This window comes from Sciurus vulgaris (assembly GCF_902686455.1).
Source record: "Sciurus vulgaris genome assembly, chromosome: 13".
Classification (NCBI taxonomy): Eukaryota; Metazoa; Chordata; class Mammalia; order Rodentia; family Sciuridae; genus Sciurus; species Sciurus vulgaris.
Window position 1 is genome coordinate 77,380,776 of NC_136474.1, and position 14,961 is coordinate 77,395,736.

At 35.6% G+C, this 14,961-nt stretch overlaps 1 protein-coding gene across 2 annotated transcripts in view; it reads left to right on the forward strand.

Annotated features, from left to right (window-relative positions):
* DCC (DCC netrin 1 receptor) overlaps positions 1–14,961 on the forward strand; it is a 1,229,995-nt gene that overhangs the window by 1,013,034 nt on the left and 202,000 nt on the right. For both annotated transcript variants that reach the window (XM_079109018.1, XM_079109019.1), the window contains exon 15: positions 13,707–13,901. In XM_079109018.1, coding sequence (XP_078965144.1) covers positions 13,707–13,901 — 195 coding nt within the window. The remainder of the gene's footprint in view (positions 1–13,706; positions 13,902–14,961) is intronic.

Here is a 14,961-nt window from a genome sequence, read left to right on the forward strand (position 1 = left end):
TTACTTATTCAGCACACAATTAAAATGATGAAAATTTAGCAGCAACAATTATGCCAGAGAACAATACAATAACTTCAAAGTACAGATAAAAATTTCAATCACCCTAGAATTTTACATTCAACTAAAATAATTTTTCAAGGAAAAGAAGCACACCTTTCGCATTTAAGAAAAAACAGTAAGTGTTTAACATAACCGTGTTTTTGTAAGAAAGTAAGTACTTTTTAAAAAGGAAAGAAAAAGAAGAGACTGAATGGAATATTAAAGAAAGCCATAAGTGGCCAGGTGCTGTGACACACGCCTGTAATTCCAGAAGCTTGTGAGGCTGAGGCAGGAGGATAGCAAGTTCAAAGCCAGCCTCAGCAATTTAGTGAGTCCCTAAGCAACCTACTGAGAGTTAAAAATTGTAAAAGCTAAGCGCTCCTGAGTTCAATCTCTGGTACTAAAAATAATAATAATAATAATAAAAAGAAAGAAAACTATAAGCAAAATAATATTACATACGAGCATGTAATTTTACATATTACATCAAAACAAATTATAATATAAAAATCATATTTGGAAGGGTAATAAAAAAATGGACTCTTATGAGGTGGTTAGAAGACCAGAGAGATTAATTTTGAGATTTTTGCACTGTTTTTGTGAAAATTAAAATGTAATTAACCTTAGACTTTCAGACATGAGGGCAAAATTGAAATCATAACAAACTGCAGGGTGCAGTGCATGGTGTGCTATCCAGGAGGGCAGAAAAAGAGCAATAGGGGAGGGAGAACTTGTAGCCTGTTTAAATGACATCATCCAAAAAGAAGAATCACAATTCGTTATGGACAAATAAAAAAGTAAAATATAAATAATAAAACGGTGGAAATCAATTCTGATATAATAATATCATCAAATGGACTAAACATGCTAGTTTAAGTACAGGTGATTGTTTGGAATTTTAAAGGCATGCAGATCCCTGGCATTTACAATTGGCACACCTAAAATATTAACATATGGAGTGATGGGAAGGTTGAACATGAAGGTAGGGAAGAAACACCAAATATCCCAATGTTTGGGATGTAGGGTTTTGTTGTGGTGGTGGTTTTGTTTCTGTTTCTGGGGTCTGAACCCAGGGAGCTTAACCACCAAACAACATCCCCAGACTTTGATTGTTGTTGTTGTTCTAATTAGTCATACATGACAGTAGAATGCACCTTGACACATCATACATAAATGGAGTGTAACTTCTCATGCTTTAGGTTATACATGATGTAGGATCACACCTGTCATGTACTTATATGTGTACATAGGGTGGCAAGTCCAATTCATTCTGCTCTCCTTCCTATCCCCAGGCCCCCTCCCCTCCTTTCACTCCCCTCTGCCTAATCCAAAGTCTATTTTTTATTTTGAGATAGAGTCTCACTAAGTCGCTGAGTCTGGCCTCAAACTTGTGATCCTCGTGCCTCAGCCTTCTGAGCCACTGGGATCAAAGGGGTACTCCACCACTCTCAGACAGATTTTTCATTAGTAATTTTCTTAAACCCAGAAATATCTTTAAGGATAGATGATCATAACATGATGATAAAAGTATTATGGTATAGTAATACATACATTGTAGAAATATGCAGCAATTATAAACATAGGGATTTTATTATACACATTTGTGCTATTTAAGAAAACTTGGATGGTTATTTGTAGATAATCTGGCTAGCCTACTGTGACATCTGAACACTCTTTTCATTTCAGAAGCAGGAAATAGACACCTTTGCCACTAGAAAACACAGACAAAAAACCCACAGGAGTCTTACCCCCAGATGTTATCAGATTACCATTCTTTATACCTGAAATTCATATCCTCTACATTTCTGTCTTCATACACACATATAAATATGTACATACGTACATGAAACATATTGAATAAATATATAAATATGTTTAGTTAAAATAAGAATATTATTCTATTTTTCAAACTTAGTTTTTTAATTGTTTTCTTCCTTTTTTGCAGATCATGAACTTACTTAATATTCTGATCACATTAAAATTTCCTCAGGTACCCCAAAACATACTTAACAAATCATTTTTACAAACTAGAATGCAATCCAGGACAACACATTGCATTTACTTTTTATAGCTCTTAAAATTTCTTAATCTACCACAATCATTTTATCCTACTCTAACTTATTGGGAAGACTGAGTTTCTGTCCTCTAGAATGTCCTAGAATGTTCAAACCTTTGGTTTTGTTTAGTTATTTCTTGTGGTGCAATTTAAATTACTAGTCTATTTAATTCTTTAATTTCTATATTTTTATAAATCGAAAGTAATATAAAAAAATCCAGTGTCATATTCAGAAATTTTGATACTTCTCTCTCGGAATTGGGAAAAAATGCAAGGATAGAGAAGATTAATCTGACGTAAGTAAAATATATACACAATTAAAGCATCAATTGTTTTCTCAAGCATCCAAGAAATAATTTTTCTTCTCTATAAATAAAGGTATTTAAAAGTTTTTGGATAATGGTAAATATATCTATTGATCACAATGTAATTAAATTAATAACCAATAATAATATGATAGTCAATACGTTTGGAATTGTAAAAACATACTTGCATACACTGGTCCAAGAAAAAAATCGTATTAAATCTGGAGTGGAATTTTAGAGTCCAATATATAGGCAGCCTACTTCAGTTTTAAATATTAGATTAAAAATGTTGGGCATTTTATTAAATGGACTAGTATTTTTAACAAATACAGAAGTTGGTATTTGTTGGTATCACTTTGGTAAAATCCTATGTGAAAGCCAATGACAAGCCCTTGAAATACATCAAAGTAAAAAATTCAGAATTAGGGTAAGGAATGGGGTTTACACCAGTCACCAAAAGAATAGTTTCTTCTGTCAACTTAGCTTGATGTTAATATGGAATTTGGTGTGTAAACACCATGTCTTGAAATAATTTTTTTTCTCATAGACCTTTGGTAAGAACCTTATATAACAGTATGTGCTGCTCCTTGACAATCTAGGGGAATCAGTGGTTCAGCCTCTTATTAGACTCAAGTGGACTTCAACTTGTACAAGAAAAGTAGCAGGCAATGCCCAACTAAATTTTGAAAGTAATTTTAAATCTGCTTCAGTTCTTGGGCAAGTAGCTGTTTAGAATCTCAGAACTACAAGGAACAAAGAACGGTACAGAATCGGGCAAATGTTCAAAGTTTCAAGTACTTTCCCTGGTCATAGGAAACTTAACAGAATGTCTGATTCCCATATGACTCGCTTGGGTGAAGCAATCACTTCTTATGTAATTAAATATATATATATATAATTAAAATATATATAAAATGTATATACATGCATATGTATATGTATATGGAAAAGAGAGAGAGAGAGTATGTGTGTGTGTATATGTATGTGTGTGTGTATGTCTGTTCTGGAGTCCTAATGACTAGACTTGAATCCTGATCTGCTCTCTGTGTAATCCTGGGAAAGTGATTTTACACCAACCCTGGGGAATAACAGAGAGTATAGGGAGAATATCCAGCTTAGTGGTTTCTTCTAAGAATTGACTGTGACAATGACAACAGGGTGCTCAGCAGTATATTTTCATTGCTGGTTTTCATAAATTAGATCTCCTACTTTGACTATAGTTCTCTCTGGGAGCTATATAAATACTCATACTCTGAGATGGGTATGAAAATACTTCTACTGTTGGACTCATGAAGCATCTCCTTACTCCTGACCATAAAGGGAATAGATGTTTACATTTCTGATACAAATAAGGGCCTATATTTAGTACATATTAAAAGTTCATCATCTAACTAAGGGATAATTTTGAAGGATGTCTCATAATTCTATCAATAGATGCAAGAGGTCACTTTGTAAAATGACAGTCATTTACCAATTTTACCAATTTTTACCAAAAATTTACCAATTTTTTTAAAAGTTCATATTAATATAGGATTATAAGCAAGCTTTCAAAGTGTTGCTGGTTTTGTAAGAAATTAAGAGCAATTATCATGCTGAACAGTGAAATATTACATACACTTTATTTTAGGTTGAAACAGGCCTGAGAAGATACCTACCATGTATGTTATTTGAAAGAGTATAGTAGTTTTGGTACTAAAAAATAAATAAAATAAAGAAACAAAAAGTCACAGTATCATATTATACAAGAAAAGAAATATTATTTTTACAAATGGTATGATTGCATATTCAGAAATTTCAAAAATGACACTATAACACTATTGGAACTTGTTAGAAAATTTAATAATATAATAAGTTTCAAGATACATAAACAAAAATGTTACTTTTTATAGTGATGATAATTAGTTTAATCATTAAAAAAGAACTGCATTTGTAGGTGACCTAAATATAACAGATGGGACCAAATGTAAACAAATGTGTATGAAGAAAAGCATTACATTTTATTTAAAAAATATGAAATAAGTCATGAACAAATAGATACATATGTGTGCTGGATGGTAAATGTGAACATCATATGAATGTTAGTTCTTCTAAAATTAATGATTAGTTGCATTTAATTCCAATCAGAGGCAACTTCATAAAAAAGAATAATGTAGAAGAATTCCAAGAAATTTTGAAAAATTATAATTAACATTTACTATAAAGTCTGGTAGAAAATCAATGTAGTACCGTCTGGCATAGGAATACATAACTAAATCAGTGTAACAGAATATAGAAGGCAGAAACATTTCTTGGTATATTTGAAAAATAACTATAAAATCAAGGTGAGAACTCAGATGGCACATTTTTCACTAAAGGGTATTGTGGATATTGCCAGCAGTTTTGGTAGAATGCAAAATGTTTTGTTTTGTTTTTTCCTCTTACGTTGAACAAGTTGACAATTGTTGATTCTGGTGATGGATTTGGAAAGCTAAGGAGGATGAAGTGACTGCCTCTTATGTAATTCAAATCTAGAGAGGCCACGGCGGGTTGTAAGCAGTGACAAATCATTGCTTCTTTCTTTTGGTATTTTCAAATACAACAAAGATGCAGGACTTGGATGTAGAATGTCTCACACAGTCGGAGGCTGTGAGCTCATCTCTCAAGTGCTGTTTCTCTTAGCGTGATTGTGTTCTCCACTCTGGGACAGTTCCAGTACCCACAGACCATCCAAGCCAGAAGCCTTGCCATCCCTGTCCTTGGTTTCATGCTTGCCAGTGACCATGCAGTCACTGAGGTCTGTGGTTCCTTCTCCTTCATGGGTGTGGACTCCCTCTCTGCTCCAAGCCCACCACCATGCTTCCTATCAGGCTGCCATCACTTGTCATCTGAAAGTAGCTTTGCACCTATTCTCTTGGTACTGGTTTGCTCCCTTGCTCCCTAGACTCCATACTGTTCCAAAGTGATTTTTCACAGCCAAATCTGCTGATGTTCTCTCACTGCTCAAACTATCTCAATCTGGCCATGTCCTCAGCATCAAGTCTGTTGCTTGCTTCTTTCTTATGTCTGCCTGTCTGCAAAACCTCCCAGGTACACTTCCTCAACTGTATTGAGTCTCAAGTTTTTGGATTCCTTGTGCCCTCTGCCAGAGTCTCTGAGTCTTTTCTAATATATTTCACACCTACTTTTCCATTAAAACTCACTGTTGTTTTACTTCTAGGAAGCTTTTTCTTCCCTGAGTTTCATTCAGATATCTTTCATCTAAACCCTTGTAGCTCTTTAGGAACATGTTATCATAACATCCATCACACTTCTCAGTAGCGGTGGCAATGACCATGCTTGTCTTGAAATCCTCAGAGCTTCACACAATTCCTATTACATAATAGATGTTCAATTATTAAGTGCATGGTGATCATATAGATATTCATAACTGGGTATTTTTGTGAAATGCATACAACACAGACAGTTTGATTCTCCATTGATGTCCATTCTGAGTGTCAAAAAGTAATTATGATAAATGATGGAAAGACAGATTTATGACTCTATTTGTTATATTTTTTCTTAAATATATGAATGCATCCCCTTTTCCTTGGGTTAGAAATTAATAAGAAAGCCCTAGTTTTGTAGAAAGTATCTTTATACTATATTTTACTTATAGTGGTGTCTTTGTTCTAGAGCAAACTAGAGCAAAGTGTGTGGTTTTGAGAATTAAGGTTTGAATATATTCAGAGGAGAATTAGCCTGAAAAATTCTTTGATTACATGATTTGACAAAGAATAAGGCGCCCACACCCCCAATTCAGAATGGAATTTACAGCTGATGACTAAAGATCTGGAGATAATTCAATGTAAGGTAGTTGATCAAATGCATCATGAAAGAAACAGGTCCTAGTGAGTTTTAGGATATCCAGAGCTATTGTTCCTGGACCCTAAAGTGAGACAAGCTGCCCCGACACTGATGGGCTTCTGTTTGCACAGCAGTTTCTAGAAAGCCACATCATGAGTATTTGTTCTAGCAAGCAGGCTTATGTCCTCCACTATTTCAAGAACTCAGGTGTTCTAAGAGCCATTCACACATGATGGTATTTTTAATGAATTCTGATTAATATGCCAACCTGCTACCCTCCAGGTATTTTAACTTTCCAGAGGCTCCTGTCAAATCAAGAACTTGACAAAAGGAGTCCATGTTCACTCAGTGTAGAGGAGGGAGTTGAATTTACCCTGGTAAGCATTTGGAATTTGGATTTTGTAGTTTCTTTAAGAAGGACAGAATCACAGAAATCAAGAATCTTAATGACTTTTTAAAGAATAAACTTGGAGCTGTACATCGAGAGTCTCTTCCCTAAAGAATACCTGGCTTTTTTGCTTTTTTTCCTCCCATTGAGTTGCCACCATTGTGAGCCAAGGCTAGTATGTTGATGTGGATTCCACAGAATGATTTCAGGATGAAGTCTGAGTGTGACTGGAGCAAACAACTCCATGGTAGCATCTTCGTTTTCACTGGGAGTAATATGTCATGATCAGAAATTGGAGGACATGAGAGAAAGGAGGTTCCTTATCCCTAGATGTACTAGTTTAATTGACTAAGATTTAGGAAACACATTTTTGCAGAGTTGTTATTCATTGTGGTATCAAGGGAGTAAACTTGTAAACTGTAAACTATTGACTACCTACCCAGTCCCCTTGAGTTCCCAGGTTCCTTTTTTCAATTTTAGAAGCAATGATAAAGTAAAATTAATGCTAGGCAAATGAAAGCAACTAAAAGAAAAGTAAAATAATTCAATAGCATTTGTTAACCATAAAGTAGTTCAGACTGAAGGAAAACATATATTCAAAATAAATAAAAGAATATAAAAATGGAGTTAAAATTATGAACCTTACTGCTGAAAAGTAGAAACAAATCATATGAAATTTGTAGAATAACTACAAGTGCATACTACACCTGAAATGACATAACATTTATTAAAACGCTATGTATGACCATGCATACTAGGTATCATAAATTGTAGCCATTGTTGTTCCTAAGAACATGAAAGAAAACCTAGGTTTGACAGTGTTTAATGTTGAAAATAAATAAGTAAAGGTCAGTAAGAAGAATATATACAGACATTTTAAAGTCCAATATTAGAATTAATAATGAAGAATTGAGGAGAGGATTTAACTATAGAGGAGCAAGATGAGGAAATTTTAAAGATGGTAGAACTGATTAGTATCATGATTGGATTGGTGGGTATGTGCCTGTGCACCTCTGAGTGAATTTGGCTGCATATAAATTCTAAAAGATATTGAAATGCTAATACTGAGAAAATGTCAGGAATAGAATGGTTAATAAATGCAAGGTGGAGTTTGCTGGTGACTAGAGGGGATCATCCACGACAATAAATAAACACATGGCACAAGGTTTATGGAGTTAGCAGCCTACGGAGCTGGTGCCCACTGCTGAGAACAGATCTGTCAATAGGAATGGGCAAGTTGGTGTATCAGACCTGCCCTAAAAAGCAGAGTCTGAGTGTATTAATTGCCTCATGTGATTGGCTGCTGAAGACTGGAACAAAACTCTAACAAAACGGCCCACAAAATACAGTGATCAAGTGGAGAGCAAACATGTGAGCGTTTGTCAAAAGAACCTACTTCCTGACGCCACTTGGCAGCACCAAGCATCACAGGTGGTGAACAGTTCTTTGTTTTCATTAGCAAGAGCCAACAGAGACCAATCTTTTTAGCCACCAGGAGGGGAAAAAAAAATACTTCTCTAACTATATATTTATCTTGTTTCATTTCTACATTATTCCTACTCTCCCTTAAAATTCTTATTTTATGGAGACAGGTATACAAAGTTGTATTAATTATATGTACATATGTATGTGTGTGTATATATACATATTGTAATATATATGTATATGTATATATGTGATTATAAGTTTTCTATGTGTGTATATAATGACATATATTATATATGTATATAATGACATCTATACATCATGACAGTAGTGTTGAACCTTATAAAACATACAGACTTTATTCCCATATTTTTGAGTATTTTCTAGTTACTGGTGTTAGAGTCAAAGAGTGATGAAATAACCACATTAAATAAGTTGTGCAATAATTGGCAATAAGTCCTATGGAGAAAAAAATAGGACGGTAGTTTAGGAGTGATGAGGGCAAGGTTATAATTTTAAATATGGTAATCTGGAGAGGCTTCTATGGAAAATTAAATAATGACAACCCGAAGGAGTTGGATAGCTGTAGCTGGAGGAGAGATTCTCGGACAGAAGGCCCAACAAGTGCAAATGCCCCGTGGCCAGCAGAAGCCTGGCATATCTGAGTAACAATGAAGTGTTTGGTGTAGAGCACATGACTGGACTGAGGGGATGAAAGGCAAGGAAGAAGGAGGGTCAGAGAGGAAAGCCGGCAGAGGCCTAGACCTCATGTGGCCTTTCAGGCCTTTGTAAGGAAACTGTCTTTACAACATGGTAACACTTTGGGGGCTTTCAAAGAGAGCCATAGCATGTTAGTTGCATTGTATTGATTTGCACACAAACACTAACTACGTTTGTACGCATTTATTTAAAATGCCATCCAGAAGCTGGTGGCTTCCACATCTTTATTTCCAAGCTTGATCTTTCACCAAGACCCAGGCTTACATACCTGACACCTCCACAGCTTTGACTAAGAGATGTCACCAATGGAACATGATCCAGAAGAACATGCCTGTTCTCCTCATGGAGATGAGGGTGTCCAGTTACCCAAGGCAGTGGCCTCGGGGTTGTGAATGGGTCTCGTTTTCCCATACCACTCCCAGGCTACACCCCCAAAGTCCTCTCTGTCCACTTTACATCATCTTCATCATCGCCACCCAGGCAAGTTCAAATGCACCATCCACAGACATCTCTTCACCTGAAAGAGTAGGTATGTGAAATGTGATCTAATCAATGTTTTCAAAGACTCTCTAATCTTCATCTTGTCCGTGACTTGACTTGCTTACAGGAACCTGATCTATGACTGAATTTTCTCTCTCTCTTTCCCTTACCCTCCCTTCCTGTTAAATTTTTAAAAATTGTGTTGGAGAAGACATAATTCACCATCTTAATCATTTTTAGCTGTACGTTACTGGGGCATTAGGACAATCACATCGTCATGTGACTATCACCATCATCCATCCCCAGAACGCTCCATCTGGCACAGCTGAAATGCTGCACCATTAAACAATCACTTGCAAGCACAAGGCCCTGGGTTCAATTCCCAGCACTGCAAAAAAAAAAAAAATCATTTCCCATCGCCCCTCCCCTCAGCCCGTGGCACCCACCATTCTGTTTTGGGTCTCTGTTGAGTGTCACAACTCAGGAACCTCATACAAGTAGAATCATACAGTTTCTGTGCTTTAGTCTCTGATTCACTTAAGTTAGCATCCTTCAGACTCACCCGTATTTCAGCCTGTGTCAAAATCCCATTCCTTTTTGAGACTGAATTGTACCCAATTGTTTGAATAGGCCACTTTTTTTTTTTTTTTTTTGGTCTGCTCTGTTGATGGACAGTTGGTTACTTTTCACCTATTGGTAATTATAAAAGGTGCTGCTGTGGACATGACTTTACAATTATTTGCTTGAGTTCCTGCTTTCAGATTTTTTGTATGTGTACTCAAGATGAATTGAAGACCATATAGTGATTCTGATTTTACTTTTTTAAATAATTTTTTAGTTGGTAGATGGACACCATACCTTTCTTTGTGTATTTATTTTTATGGGGTACTGAGGATGGAACCCAGTGCCTCACACACGGTAGGCAAGCGTTCTGCCACTGAGTTATGACCCCAGGTCCTCTTTTTAAATTTTTGAGGAGCCATCCTTCTATTCTCCATAGCAGCAGCACCATTTTTCATTCCCAGCAGCCAACTCTTCACCTTTTTTATTTTCCTTTGTACCCTCTGTGTTCCAGGCATTATCAATGGTTTCTTAAAACACCGCAGTCATTCTTATGGTAGGGCCTATGCAGTAGTCGTTCCCCTTGCTTCAAATATCCCCACCATGATATCTATAAGGCTGACTCTTTCTGGTCATTAGCCTTGAACTCTACCAGGGTACCTTCCTTGATGAGTCATTTATTGTTCCATCAGCACATCTTATCAAGAGCTCATTCTTTTTTATTTTTTTATTTTTATTTTTTGTCTTTATTCCCTCAACATCTAGAACTATGACTGATTTATTAGAGGTGCACAGTACTTGTTGAAATATTCCAGGAATAAATCTAATGAACTTCCTAGAATACTACATCTGAACATTAAACACTAGTGGAAACCTTCAATCATCACTTGAAGAAAAACATATGTCCCTTAAAATCAAAATAAACCAAGAGACATTCCATAATTTCATAGCATAATCATGACTGTCTGTTGACTTAGTTATCTTGATCATTTCAACTCCACTAGAAATTTGGGGCACCATTAAGTTGGGTATTTCAGGCAAAATATGCTCACTTTAGTTTTAAATTGTATCAATAATTACCCTAATACTCCTCTATTTTATGTATGTGAGCCTTGTGCTAGAAATACTTGTAAAATCTTTCATGTAATTCTGAGAAGCAAATTTAAGTTTCAGATCCAAAGTAAGGAGTACTCATGTCATATACCTTTCACAGGAAAATGTCTAAATTGATATTTTATAGTTCATTTTAGTAATAACCACTTTCATAACCTGTAGGATCATCTGTATTAGAGAAAATTCACTCAGGTAGCAGAAAAAGAAAATTGTTATTTCTATCTTTATATTACGTGAGGTGGGTGGGCATGAAGGGGCTCTTCTGGATACAGATCATCTCATGGCCTAGTTAATGTTATGATGAAGTCATACATTATGGATGGCTTAGTTCTAATGTTGAGTTGATGGTTACTGTTCTTCAGGCTCTTGTGACCTTAATTGAGTAATAAGAGTCCATCAAATATCCAGATGTATGGACAATATATATATTCTTATGTACTAACATTCTTGTTTTAATACATAAAACTGGTTTTGAGGTTTACATCTAGGATTGAAACCATTTTTATGCAGCAAAGAATACAGCAATAGCTCCTGTGTAAGAGCCTTTTGGTTACTCATTTCCATTGTATGCTTAGTTAGAGTTCCAATGGATACAATTCTGTGGGTGCTAACCTAGGTAACCTACAAAGCTATTCTGTGGTTTGCAGAAATACTTATTGTTCTGAAAACATTTTTAATAGTTCGTTCCTTTTATTCCAAACCTATTGTTTTTAAAAACCATAAATGCACACAATCTAACATTTGCTTTCTTAAGATCAAGCAGATGATCTTGTTGTTTCACAAGTTATTGCAAAACTTCAAATATGTTAAACAGAATTGATTGTAAGGCCCATTACATTTCAAGGACACTGGAGAGACTATGGCAATGGCAATAGGGTTGGAAAGTATTAATCCATCCCTTTCATCTCTTTTATTACTTTTACTTAGGGTTTATAGTGGGAAATACTTCACAAACATTGTGTTGCTGCCATAAAGGCTTATACCCACATTTGGAGACATAATTTTTTATGGTGCCCTTGCATATTATATCACAGGCTTCGTAGGGCAAATAATAACTTGTCCCTTCTTGCTCACAAAGGGACATTTTTAGGAAAATAGAACCACCTTTTGAAAATTCTGTTGGTGTAGTATCTTTAGAATATTTTGAAATGCTGTTGGTACTCACTGTAAAACTTTAACAAAACACATTCTTCCTTTCACCCTGTACTCTAGAAGCCTGCATGATGAATATGGATAAAGTTTGTGGAGGGAATTGTGTCAGCATGTGCTATTATATCAGGAGGAAAATGTGCCATGATATGCCCCTTAGTCATCAAGTTTCTTCACATAATTTGCCATATGTTAACTTCAGACATTTTTGATTGGGACAAAAAATAATGAACATGATAATTTGAATAAAGTTCAAATTACTCGTGTTTTTGAGTACCTATTAATTATTGGGAACTGCATTATGCACTTTCAGGACCATTGAAGTTGGGGTGACCACATTCTTTCTTTCTAAAAGACTTTCCCGACTTTCAATGATTCTGTTAAATATTCCACATGCCTGTCAAATTATTTATCCTCATCTATCATAGCTACCTTTTTACTTGCCAGTATTTCCCGCTTGAATAGAAACTGTAATAGTGCAGTTATTCTGTCTGCTATGTTCCCTTTCCCTAGTGTCCTTAATATCTTAAGTACCTACCTCTATCCCAAAAAGAGTAGCTGCTATATAAGGGAACAATGATCAGTGTCCAGAAAATGTATCATGCATTTAGGGACATGATCATAGGGAAGAACAACAATGTAAAAATCAGAATGTCAAAATATTAATATTCATTCATTTTCAACCTTTAATATCTTTTAAAGAAAGTGTGTGTTAGACTGGTATGTACATTTTGTCCCTAGTAGCTATCTTCAGTTGAGAATTTAGGAACTATTCATAATCAGAGTGTTTTTATGCATTACCTCATTACATCTTGCCAGTACCATATGAAATAACCAACTCTTTTCTCCACCCAAGGCTTAGAGAGGGCAAGTAAGGTCTCCCACTCTCATAGCTTGTGTCTAGTTCAGATTTTGAGTTTGCTTTTCCTTACTTCCTCAGTTTCAGCTTGGAGTCAATCACTATTTGGGATGCCAACCTAATTGGAAGGGAAACTCAGAGCAATTGAATAATTTCATGAGAACACACAGCCAATAAATGATAGATTATGGTATTAAACCAAGTTTGCCCAGCTTCAAAGCTTGTATGGCTTTAATCCAAACCACAGTCTTCTTTGTTTTAATAATAAATGTTTCACGGACATTGTAAACACCAAGGTAAGTATTATCCTCATCATGCTGAAGAGATCATGACCCTAATCTGTTTTTACTGACAATTTCTTAAGAAAGGAGTAGTGCATTTATTTTGTTTTTAGTTGAATCAGAGTAAATGATTATTGGGCCAGACAGTTTTTGACATTTCCTTTTCCTTTTTATTACTCATTTATCTGCCCTGATTCCCCTCCTTATTAATGATACCTAAGAAGAAATACATAAACTAAGGGAAGAAACAATTAGAATAAAGGTACATATCGTCACAGCACCTATGAAAGGCATACAGTATCCCTTTATGGCTAAGAAATTTTGTGATAGTCAAATTACAGGTGGAAAATGTAGCACTTGCTGAAACACGGAGGAGGGACTTGGGCAGGAAGTGATGCATTAATTGAAAGTGTGTGCAAGATGATATTGTCCTGTGTAAATGGGAAGTTTTGCCATGCTACAGGCTCTATTCTGAGATGTGCTAATGAGGACTCATTTTGAACCCTAGAGTCTCAAGTCCCTGACCAGCCAAGCTCACTTCATGTGAGGCCACAGACCAACTGCATCATCATGAGCTGGACTCCTCCCTTGAACCCAAACATTGTGGTGCGAGGTTACATCATCGGGTACGGCGTCGGGAGTCCTTATGCTGAGACCGTGCGTGTGGACAGCAAGCAACGATACTATTCCATTGAGCGGTTAGGTAAGCAGCTGTGATTTTCATTCTACTAAGGGTAATGATTTATTTTAAAAAACCTGTTGTAAAATTGTTTTTATGGAATTAGAACTTCAACATGTAGCATGTATTAGTTGTTGAAACAACTATTTCTCTTTCTCTACACACACATTCACACACAAACACATTCACACCGGTCCTGAATTTTGAATTTGGGGAATTTGATCTAGCAAGTTCCATCATGGTAGGTGCCCTGGTGGGCATCCTTGTTTGTGGGTACCAGGATACACAAGTAAGTGGATAATTTTCCTTTTTCCATTGGTCAGTGGGGATGTCTACTCTTAATAGTTCTTATAAAAAGAAAATCAACAATTTTTTTATCTTTATTGTTCTCACTAGGAAGATTTCTGCCAATTTTCCTTTCACTTTGCATTATCTAATCACGGCTCCTCCTTCTCCCTTAGCATTCACAGATAAAGCTTCCAGGCTGTCATTCTGACTATAAAACAACAAGATGAGAAAAGAAATTTTTATTCAAGACAGTCAACTGGAACTATGAAACCCCTCCTGCATGCATTTCTGTTCCCTCCCCAGTCCAGATTTTTTTTTTACTTCAGTCAATCCTGCTTTTTAAAAAATGAAATAGAATGCTTCCACTGTGCTATTTCTGAATTCATTGACAATTCATTCATTCAGAGAGGTCTATTGTGTGTATAAACCTTCACACTAATTTTAGATGAGATTTTCTTATAGTGCTGTAAAAGATTTTATCATTAGCAAAGGGAAATAAAAGAAAAATGCATAATATATATGGATGCCTATAAGTTAAACAGTTCTCACAATGCCAAAAGCAAGTTGATTCTACCTGTTGATTTAATGTCATATTATCAGCAATGAATTACATTTGACCCCCACTGGAAATGCAACGTGATCAGGGATAGGGGTGCTACTTATTGCAGTGTCTCTCACAAACAGAACATTTGTGATGAGAAACCCAATTTGAATTTGAATAGCTAAAATGCAGTAACAAGAAAAGATTTTCTCTGTGCCAGAGGAAAATTGCACTGACCCATTCTGCTGTAATTGC